Here is a 12,195-nt window from a genome sequence, read left to right on the forward strand (position 1 = left end):
TAACAGATATTTTACACAATAAGAGTTTGCTAATTAACACTCTGGGTGTTAAAAATTTTAACACTTTCAAAAGTGTTATTTTAACACTTATAGTGGTTCCCATATATACACTGAGGGAGTGTTAATTTTAACTCTAAGGTAGTTAAATCTACTAAATCTAAACTTTGCAGTGTGTGATCGATAAAAAATACAGACTGTTGAATGTGCTTTTAACAGAAATATTCTGTAAACTGAATTTATGAATGTTAAAAACAGCAGATTACTGGCAACCACAGCTGCTGGTATTTTTCCGTAAAATCTAAAAATGAAAAAAAAAAAAGAAAAACAGCTGAACAGTTTTTGTGTCACCATTGTGGAGGATAATAGCATCTCTGTTCAAGTCCAAGATGAACTGAGAGTATTTAATGTTATGCTGCATCTTTTTTTGTTTAAAGGTAACTGTGTAGTAACTAATGCAGTGAAAATTTGTTTGCTAATTGCAATCACACATGAACACATTATTGCATCTAAAGACTTTACATTTTTTTCTACTAAGCTATGATTTTGTAAACTGAACATTGTATTAGTTCATGAAATATTGTTATTTTTTGTAAATTAATACAGTTCTATAAAACTTCCATGTTTTTCACAGAAAGATTCTGGCTACCACAGCTGCTGGTATTTTTTTCAGAAATTTAACAGATATTTTACACAATAAGAGTTTGCTAATTAACACTTTCTTGGTGTTGACAATGTTAATATTTTCAAAAGTGTTGTTTTTAACACTTATAGTGGTTCCCATATAAACTCTGAGGGAGTGTTAATTTAAGCTCTAAGGTAGTTAAATCTACTATCTAAAATTTGCTGTGCATACATATACTATCCTGTTGAGTGCATGAGTGCATAGTGTGTCATTTGGCATGCAGCTACGATCTGAAGGAGCCCTTGGTAATTAAAGACAGATGTGTTTAATCAAGGTTGCAGGTGAGCTCTGCAGGAAGGTAGATCTCCAGGAACAGGATTGAGCACCCCTGGTATAAAGCATACATTTATACTGTTAATACAATACATTTTACACATTTGATTAAAATCATAGATAAGTTAATGAAAGGAGGAGAAAGATTTTTAACATTCATTCATCTCACATATGACAAACCAAGCCATAATTTCAGGCTTCATGATCAATGCACTGTAAAACATATACAGTTTCAAGTATATTACAGGAGTCGTGTATTAAAATTGTAAGTCCGCTATCATCATTTTGATGATAGTCTGTTGGTTTCTACAGTGGATTTGCAACACACTAAACACACTTAACATACATTACGCACAAAAATATCTATCATGAAGTCACTTCCTTGCAATACCAATGCTCTGATTGTCAAATTACCGCACCGTCCAACCAATTGGTTTAACACAGTCATCATGTGTGCAAACACTTGTTTGCTTAATTGTCAACAAAACAATCAGGTGTTTAAGCACTATAAAAAGCAGCAGGTGAGGTCATCTGCGTTCAAGCACATTGGAATGAGTCAGAGGAAGAGTAAGCAAATCAGCAAATCACATTCATCATATGCAATACAGTGTTGTCTTGGACAATGTGTCCTTCCACCACTCTGCTCTGGGAGCTATTCCATAAACCAAGCTTACAGAAAAAGCCAGGCTTATTTTGGTAAGTCAGGTTTATTAATGGCGGATTCGGTTTCATAAATCAAATTTACGATAGTTCAAACTTAGTTACCCTGGCAACTTATGCTGGGAAACTAGCCTGGTCCGGGGGCAGGCTAACTCTCAGGCTAAGTCTTAAGTTCAAGCTTGATCAAAGTAATGTTAACATTCACCTGCCATAATCTGATGCCATTTAAATCCACTTAACATCTTAATGATAATAACTTTATAGTCACTTAATAGCAAAAATAAATAAATAAATAATAATTATATATATATATATATATTTCAAATTTTGCATTGGTATAATCTTATGTATATGCACAAATATATTATTGTAAAACATCCAGTAGAAAATATTAATTTAAAAGAGAAATCTGTGAGGGGGGTTAGCTCTCTCTCTCTCGATATATATATATATATATATATATATATATATATATATATATATATATATATATATATATATATATAATGTATGTATGTGTATGTGTATATATATATATATATATATATAGATATATATGTATATACACGTTTATTTTTTTAGGCTTAGTGCCTTTATTAATCTGGGGTTACCACAGAGCAATGAATGGCCAACTTACACAGCATATGATTTATGCAGCGGACGACTTCACTTGGAAACATCCACACACACTCATTCACATTCCTACACTATGGCCAATTTAGCTTATTCAATTCACCTATAGCGCATGCCGCATGTCTTTGGATTTGAGGGAAACCGGAGCTCCTGGAGGAAACCCACGCGAGCACGGGGTTAAGAAAGACACTGACTAATATAAAGAAGAAGACTACATTTCTTACATAATGACTTTAAAACTGTAAAATGAGTGCAATAATCGGGAGATGATACATGCTGAGCAGCAACGTCACTTTAACGTAAAGATATTTTCCCGCGGGAAACAAGTGGCAAAGGGAAAGCAATGATTTGCAGCAGATTCGGGAGCAAATTAAAAATCCCACCGCTCGAGTGTGCACAGCTCTTTATTTATTTTAAACCTATGTGCTTACATTTAGAACATTTTGTATGTTACAGGGAGCCTGCAATGCATTAAAACTTTTCCTTGCAAGCAACAATTGGCAGTAAGCACAAATCCTCTCTCTCATGCACATGCACGCGGTCAAGCACAACAATTACTATGTTTTATAACAAATATTTATTTTATTGTTAATAGGCCTAAATAATAGCCTATATTTTAAAAATATATTGCTACAAATGAAGCCTACTGAACAATCTGCAGTTTCGCTGTAAAACAGCTGTGTCTCATTTCAGAGCTCTTTCAGTTCTCTAAGTTGCCATGGTAGCACACAACATAATCGATGTATCTATGCTCGACTTCTAAGGTTTCACGACTGAAACGTGCACGAGCAGTTATCTAGATTATTAAAACTGAACTCAGACTAGTCAGATCAAATGATCTTCAACTTGCTGTTATGAAACCAGTTTAAGCGTGGACGTTTAGTTCGGCTCATTGAAGTCAGGCTTTTGGCTTTAATCCCCGCTTTTCTTAACCACTTTTATGAAATAGCCCCCTGGTTCAGAACTGGTTTCAGCAACATCAACATTTCACCATCCTGTATCTTTCAAGAGTTTTTCTTGGCATAGGGGTAGAAGTGATCTCCTTCACCAGGCTGAGGTACCCCCCCCCCCCCTTCCAAGCCATGGAGGAGGCCTTTGACCAGATGGAGGCCAGGCCAGAATGCATTTTCAATTTCAACTCGGCTTTTATTCGTCGCGATGTGTTAAATGAAAATGCATTATGTTTTTTTCATTTTCACTTTCATTCTGCAGCAAACATTGCACGTATGTCTTGGAAAATGCTAACTGAAATGCAGAAATACACTGCCATTTACATATTGCATTATCGTTTTGCATATTACATTTCAAAATTAATTTTGCTACACACATCCCATGCTGTTATGCTGAAAATGTAATCCTGCGCTTCCTAGACGCGAGCGTAAATGCATTTAGGACAAATAACATTTAAATGATCAGTTTGCTACAGTTTCTGCTTGTACTTTATTCACATCAAATTCAGTTTGTGTTTAGCATTTTCAATTTAATTTTGCTACTTATGAAGCTTTAAAATGTGGATACAATTTACATATGAAAACAGTGTTTGAAATGAGAAATACAAACAATGTAATTTAATTTACATTTTCATTCTGCACCAAACATTGCTCATATGTCTTGGAAAATGCAAATTTAAATACAGAAATACATTGCCATTTACCATATTGCATTGCCATTTTGCATATTACATTTTGAATTGAATTATGCTACTCATACGCTTCCATATTTTAGCAATTCATAAAAAATATGTAATTTCATGTGTTGATAGTTTAAAATGTATGATTGTAGAGTTTACTTTGCATAATAATCTTTGCAGAATAAAAATAACATTTATTTGTTGCAGAGTTTTTTGTCGCTTGTGTAAAACTGACTTTGGTATTTCGTTCCGTTCTCTCTCCTTTTGTCACAGGGCTACATACATAAGTGGACATTGGCAGTGGCAAACCATCGCCGTGCCTCCTACCACTTCCGCACTTCAGTGGCAGTGAGTTCCTGTGTATCCTCATGCGTTTTTGTGTGTTTATTATGTGCACAGGCTTTTAAAGGATAGTTTATTTGATCGCAGACACAAAACGATGTGACTAAAGCATCTTTCCATTTAGAAATCAGAGTTGCGAACATCTTTTAAACACCTCACACAAACCCTCATCGCTTTTGCCACCTTTAGGAGATCAGTGTTTCTTTTCAATCTATTGACAACCTAAGTAGTGCCAAACCAACGGAAAGCGCATGTGAGGCACGAACATCATGAGGTGCACATAGACTGCACGCATCCTGTTCTGAAGAAGAAATGAATGTGCGCTTATTGGATGCACCCAGCAACCATTTTGTTAAAAATAAGTCTAATAGATGTCTCATAGACGTCTAAACATAGATGTATTGGCTAAGACAAGGTGAAATTTGGAGAGATGCAGTGCAATCTGAGCTGCATCCAATGCTTTTTAATGGGCTCACCTAACCCTACCTGTCGCAGGGATGTCACTCGCTCCATTTGAGTGCATTGTGTCTGACATTGCATTGCTGAGTGATGCAGTCTCAGCTTGCATCATAAAGGCTGCATCCAGATACTATTGGAAATTTGGGCTTTCAGTGAACGTATAAGAATAGCCCAAAACTAGACTAGTCATCAAATACACAGGGAAAAAATAAGAACAAGTGTGAAGTCTGTCTATTTGACGACTAGTAATTTTGGGCTAATTTTAGACGTTTATTAGATTTTCGCTGTTTTGATGTAATGTATGGTGAAATTTTTCACCCCCACTCAAAACTCCAGATGAAGCAAATGTGCCAACAGTATGACCGCAGCGTTATTCTATCAGCTCACCTGTCTTTATGGAAAGGCTTTATGCTGTGTTCACACCAGACGCAGAACCGCGTCTGTTAGCGCGTAAATTGCCACGTGAAATCCGCTTCATTCGCGCGTCAAATTAACTTCAGAACAGTCGCGGATTCGCGTGATGGGCGGGGCTTCTGTCTGCCCGGTGACTGTAGCTTCGTTGCTAAATGGCTAACATGGATTTTATGAAGGAAATAACAGTGTTTATGTGCTTTATGAAGGCTGAAAAACAGCGTCGATACGTTTAGTGTCTTGTCTGAGTCCACTACATCCTTTCAGAGGTGCATCCAGCTCTGTGAGCTCATAAACTCCTCCAGAAACTGAACCTGGATCACGGAGACATTCAGCGGTGCTTCTGACTGAGCCGAGCCCAGTTTGATGACTTGTTGTCGTTGTCGCCTGGAGGATTTGCCCCGGGACACCATCAACAGGTTCTACGTCACAATCACGCCCCCACAAGAGCAAGCTTCTGATTGGTTAATGCGGCGCGAATGTCCGCTGAAGTTCAGATTTTCGAACTCGAGAAATTCACGCGAAACGCTCGTTAAGCGCGTCAAACGGGCAAAACGCTCAATTCGCCTCGTGCATATTCCACTATTCGTACCGTGTCATTCGCGCAATTCGCATCATTCGCTCCACGCTTCAGGATGTCTATTCGCGCATTTGCATTGACTTGACATGTACATCACTCGCGCTTGACGCGCGTGCCGCGTCTTGTGTGAACGCAGCATAAGTAAGGGTGGCTGCATATGTAACATTCATCCATTCATTTTCTTTTCGGCTTAGTCCCTTTATTAATCTTGGGTCGCCACAGTGGAGTGAACCGCTAACTTATCCAGCATACGTTTAACGCAGCGGATGCACTTCCAGCTGCAACCCATCACTGGGAAACACCCACACCCATACTACAGACAATTTAGCTTACCTAATTCACCTGTACAACGTCATTTTGCTCTGTGAGGATGCCCACGCCAACACGGAGAGAACATGCAAACTCCACACAGAAATGCCAATTGACCCAGCCGAGGCTCGAACCAGCGACCTTCTTGCTGTAAGGCGACAGCACCACCGCATATGTAATATGATGTAAATTTAAAAAAAGGCTGTGGGCAACAATCCGTTCCAAGCGTTGTAGTGTTGTCCTTTGAAACGCTCCAGTGGACCAAACCTCAAGATTTGTGACTTAAGCTATGACTTCACCCAATGCTCTCAAACTCAATTCCTGGAGGGCCGCAGCTCTGCATAGTTTAGCTCCGACTCACACCTGCATGATAATCTCAATTAGTCTTGATTAGTTGGATCAGCTGTGATTGATTAGGGTTGGAACAAAACTCCAGGCCCTCCAGGAATCGTGTTTGAGACCTGTATGACTTGACAGCTTGAAACATCGTGCAGACTGTAACTGGCGATGCAGTGGCGCAGTAGGTAGTGCTGTCGCCTCACAGCAAGAAGGTTGCTGGGTTAAGCCTCGGAAGGGTCAGTTGGCATTTCGGTGTGTAGTTTGCATGTCCTCCAGTTTCAAGTCCAAAGACGTGGTACAGGTGAATTGGGTAAGCTAAAACTGTCCGTAGTGTATGTGTGTGAATGATAGTGTATGTGTGTTCCCCAGTGATGGGTCGCAGCTGGAAGGGCATCCACTGCGTAAAACATCCCTGCTGAAAAATCCAGCTTAAACCAGCCTAGGCTGGTTTTAGCTGGTCGACTAGCCTGGTTTTAGAGGGGTTTTGGCCACTTCAAGGCTGGTTTCCAGCCTGGTCTTAGCTGGTCAGGCTGGGAGATGACCAGCTTAAACCAGCTTGATCAGCCTAGCCAAGCTGGGAGTCCAGCCAAAACCAGGCTAAACCAGGCTGGTTGAGCTGGTTTAAGCTGGATTAGGCTGGTCATTTTCCAGCCTGACCAGCTAAGACCAGGCTGGAAATGGGTGGAGGAAATGGCCAAAACCCCTCTAAAACCAGGCTGGTCGACCAGCTAAAACCAGCCAACCAGCCTAGGCTGGTTTAAGCTGGATTTTTCAGCAGGGATATGCTGGATAAGTTGATGGTTCATTCCGCTGTGGCGATCCCAGATTAATAAAGGGACTAAGCTAAAAAAAAAAAGTATGAATAATTAAACAGTAACTTTGTTAAACAGGCTTTTAATAGCAGCATGACTTAAATCTGTATAGTGACAATATGATTGTTTTCTTGTAGGGTTTGGCCGATTGTAGCACCGATCATAACTACGCAGGAGTTCTATTTACTGACTACCATTTCCAGTTCTTCCGTCGCTGTGACTGATCAACACCAGATGACGCTGCGGTCAGAACAGCCCTCCAGAAGCTACATCCGGTATCTGACCATGTCGGAGGAAGAAAGTTATTACTATTTGTTGCTGAAAAAAGCCATTCGAAATACGTTTTTTTCTTACTTTTAAAACGTTTCTTATTCTCATTTTTAGTTTCGGAATTTATCTGATCGCACTCAGATCATCGTTTGCTGTGACCGACTGCTCTGTGTATTCCTTTAGTGAACTGAGCGCATTTCATATGTACTGCTGTGTGCAATGATGTTGACCGAAAACTTTGTGTAAATAATAAAATCTAGTGAAAAATCGAGCTGTATGGCGTTTGATTACTTCAGAGGACTGTTAAAATATTGTTATCCTGTTAAGGTTTTCTCTGTATGTCAAAAGCTACAATAAAGGTGACAGAATCTGTCATCAGAGTTATAAATAAATATATTTTTTACTCATGGAAATCACAAAGAATTTATTTGCAAGGCAACCTGTAGATAGAAGTACTTTTTACAAGTAATGATTCTGCAGCTGTTGATGATTTTGCATCTCTTAGACTACATAATCTACTGTAGAGGCTTTTGAATGTAGTTGTTTAGATTACAACTATGCAGTTTATTCATAAGGATAGCGCCTATTTGAAATATTTCTAATTTCTGAGATAAAGCCATCAGCCTGTCATTGCCCTAATGAAAAATCCAGCTTAAACCAGCCTAGGCTGGTTGGCTGGTTTTAGCTGGTCGTCTAAAACATCTAAAAAAATGGAGCCATTGCTATGACTGGAATTGAGTTCATAAAGTCAATAAGTGATTTCGTTTAACTCTTTCCCTGCAGTTTACGGGACAATACCAAATTCCTTCCCTGAGTTAAGTTTTACAGCAATCGGTGTTTTAGGTGTTACGGTAGGGTAAGCCCTAACGCATTTCCTGAATGAGTTACATGTCAGATGCTCCGGAAAGGGAAATCTAAATCAAAATCAAATTAAATCAAATCACTTTTATTGTCAAATCATCAGCAGCACGTGTGCTATGTTGAGTAAAAAGCTTAGGTGCTGGCTCCAGACAGTACAAAATACAGATACAGTGTAAATACAACAACAGTGCAAAATACAGACAGTGCAAATAAAATGTCAGTGCAAATTCAACGACAGTGCAAAATACAGAGCTCGCAACATGGTGGCCATGCTCGGCGCATATATATATATATATATATATATATATATATATATATATATATATATATATATATATATATATATATATATATATGAAATTTAATTTAATTGCTAAATTGTCTGCAAATTTCTGGGAATTACCGCCAAAAAAATAAGTCATTTTTATCGTAAAAAATCACAAATCAATGCGAAAAACTAGGAGGTCGGATATATATTCACTTTAACTCCCTTATAGTGCATGTGTTTGCACTGTGGGGGAAACAAGAGCATCCAGAGTAAGCCGCAAAGAAGGAAATAAAGAATGCCGCTCCTGGTGCGTTACTGCCCCCTTTGGTCGGCGACGTCGCCAACCAAATTAGGCTAAGACGAGAAACTTGCTTGACGGAAAGATGACTAAGGGAGAGGAGTTATTTCTGAAGCAGGGTTTCTCGTGACCATACCTCGAGAAGTACATGTTAAGATGCAATAACTTAATTTCTGATGCTGTGCTCAAAAGCACTTTAGTAATTTATAGTAAGTACTACTATAAATGACTGCATTATGTAGTGTAATTTATTAATAAAGAGTTGTAAATATATATATATATATATATAGAATTTTAAATGTGTAACACCTGCTTTTATTGGATTTTTTGTTTTTGCTGTTATATACTATAATGTGTTTCTGTTTAGTACAGCATATTATTTACAGTAAATAACTCAACTAAACTATTATGCCTCATATGTTTCATTGGTAGTTTTATTGAAGTCTAAGATATGACTGACTTGGATTTAAAGGGCCATAAAACCCCCTCGTTTCAGCAGGGTGTTTTCACACCTCTACTTTGGAAAAAGTCAGAAAAGTGGGCGTGTCCAGCTCTGTTTAGGGGGGAGTGTCAGAGGAAGAAAAGACGCTTGGTGTGGGAGTGTCTATTTGTGTCTATCAAAACACACAACCACAGCGGACACTGTGACTGTGTTTACATGGACATCTGTTGTCGAATTATTTGCCAAATTATTAAATGGTGGACTTTAACTGCAGTTTGGCTCTTTCATTCAGGGAATTCATTCATGTCCCTCCCAACAAACGAGATATTTGATTCGAGGCGCTGCTCTAAGCGTGTATTTTTCATGCAATGTTTGATACCGCACGGCGAATGAGAGAAAAAAAACTTCCACATTTCCCGGAAACTTAGATGCACACGGCAGGTAGCGTCAGAAAGCCGCGTGTGTTATTCTGGTCACAAAATCCAACACGAGGTTATAGTTTGGTTGTAGTGCTAACTTGTTTACACTGGTGCAATAGTTTGTTTGATACGAATAAAATACGAACTGAATAAACAAAGAGCACTGGTCGCTCACTTACCAAATCTGTAGAGACAGGACAATCACCAGCAACTAGGTGATCTTTATCAAGAGGAGACTAAAGCGAATCCGGATCTCAGCGTTTGCAGATGAGAACAGCTCTCAGGTAAACAATAATCCTCCTTAGACACGTAAGTTATTGTTGTCGAGCGTCGCGTACACTGTTAATCCACACGTGACTCTGCGCTCTCACAGAGAGAAAATGAAAACAAAACTTAACTGCAGCAAACTATTAAAGCAACACTTCACGCTTGTTTTGCCAACACAACGTGGCGTCTCTGCCGTCTACACTCTGACAGCAATGAATATTAATGAAGTTGCACAATAGAGCGCGCTGATTGGTTTGAACCAAGCCTTACTCATGCATTAATGCAACACACTGTAAGACGTAATAAGACACACTCTGGCACAGACGTCCAGTCTGCACGCTGGAATACACGCTATTATGTCATGGCCGTGACGCAGCTTCAAAATTCGTTTCAAACAGGAAGTACGAATTTGCTTGAAATAACGCAAAAACAACCAATTTACACTTTTTAGTGAAATATAGGTGTCTTAATAGTGTCTTTAGCAGTGTGGGACACATATACGACTGTCAACAGCTCAAAAAATGTGTTTTGGTGTTTTGTGACCCTTTAATGGGCACTTTAGACTGTAGGTTTTAAGGCATTTGTGATCAAGGCATTGTCAACAGCAACTCGGAGAAGCATGTGAACAAAACAATGGACGGGGGCTTTAATGCAAGTGCACTGAAAGGGGATCAAAAGAACTGTCTTGGAATGCCCTGTAGTGGAATGTCCTGGGATGCCGTTGATTTTTAAGGTAATGGGGTTTGCAGTACTTTTCGTGAAATCCTTGCACACTGTTAATTCATGATATTTGACAGATCCACTCCGAACGTAAAGCGACTACGTGACAGGAATGGGAGCATCTTACCATCATTGCTTCAGACTCAGGAAATGTTCTTTGAACTTAACACCACTAGGCCTCCAGAGGAGCTGTAGCCTCTTTTGCCCCCAGGAAGCATGAACCACACGGAAGGGGATAATAAATGCAACCCAGTCATCTAAGCGCTCCCGTGTGCCAAATGGTACCACCCTGCCCTGTGTGAGGCTCGAACTCACGACCTTCAGATTATGAGACTGGAGGCCTACTGCGCCAACAAGGCAGACTGCTAGAACTGTGCAAACTGTGAAACACCAGCTTCCATATCACTCTGCTGCGGTGTGGCTCCTAGGAGATAGCTTGGACCAGGTAAACATGTCAGGATGGACGAGAGGTCTAAATCGCTGCGGTCAAGTTGCAGCCTCCTCTGGAGGTGTGGGTTCGATTACCATTTCTGACAAACGTGATCTTTGGCTATAAGTTCAGGATTAAGTCTTTAACTCTCTGGCACCATGTCTGAGTGAGACAATAACACTGACAAAGCAGCGCATCAATCTCTTTGCGCCAAAGTTCATGCAGCGAAGCAGTGTGCCTGGCAGCCTTAATGGGCACTTTAGACTGTAAGTTTAAAGGCGTTTGTGATCAAGACATTGTCAACAGCAACTCGGAGAAGCATGTGAACAAAACAATGGACGAGGGCTGAAATCCAAGTGCACCGAAAGGGGATCCAAAGAACTGTCTTGGAATGCCCTGTAGTGGAATGTCCTGGGATGCCGTAGATTTTTAAGGTAATGGGATTTGCAGGACTTTTCGTGAAATCCTCGCACACTGTTAATTCATGACATTTGATAGATCCACTCCGAACGTCAAGCGACAACGTGACAGGAATGGAAGCATCTTACCTTCATTGCCTCAGACTCAGGAAATGTTCTTTGAACTTCACGCCACCAGGCCTCCAGAGGAGCTGTAGCCTCTTTTGCCCCCAGGAAGCATGAACCACACGGAAGGGGATAAAAAATGCTGACCAGTCATCTAAGCGCTCCCGTGTGCCGAAAGGTACCACCCTAACCCATGTGAGGCTCAAACTCACAACCTTCAGATTATGAGACTGACGCGCTGCCTACAGAGCCAACGAGGCAGACTGCTGAAACTGTGCAATCTGTGAAACACCAGCTTCCATATCACGGTGCTGCGGTGTGGCTCCTAGGAGACAGTTTGGGCCAGGTAAACATGTTAGCCTGGCCGAGCGGTCTAAGTCGCTGTGGTCAGGTCGCAGCTTGTTCTGGAGGTGTGGGTTCGATTCCCATTTGTGACAAACGTCATATTTGGCTATGAGTTCAGTATTACGTCTTTAACTCTCTGGCACCATGTCTGAGTGAGACAATAACAATGACAAAGCAGCGCATCAATTTCTTTGCGCCAAAGTTCATGCAGCGTAGCAGTG

At 40.1% G+C, this 12,195-nt stretch overlaps 1 protein-coding gene across 1 annotated transcript in view; it reads left to right on the forward strand.

Annotated features, from left to right (window-relative positions):
* The window catches only part of myrfl (myelin regulatory factor like), a 250,410-nt gene extending 242,739 nt beyond the window's left edge, over positions 1-7,671 (forward strand). Inside the window, exons 25-26 of the mRNA XM_088650227.1 lie at positions 4,152-4,226; positions 7,268-7,671. Of these exons, the coding sequence (XP_088506353.1) occupies positions 4,152-4,226; positions 7,268-7,354 (162 nt within the window). The 3' untranslated portion in view covers positions 7,355-7,671. The remainder of the gene's footprint in view (positions 1-4,151; positions 4,227-7,267) is intronic.
* Positions 7,672-12,195: the final 4,524 nt, after the last annotated feature.

This window comes from Danio rerio, chromosome 4, assembly GCF_052040795.2.
Source record: "Danio rerio strain M-AB ecotype USA chromosome 4, GRCz13ab, whole genome shotgun sequence".
NCBI lineage: Eukaryota > Metazoa > Chordata > Actinopteri > Cypriniformes > Danionidae > Danio > Danio rerio.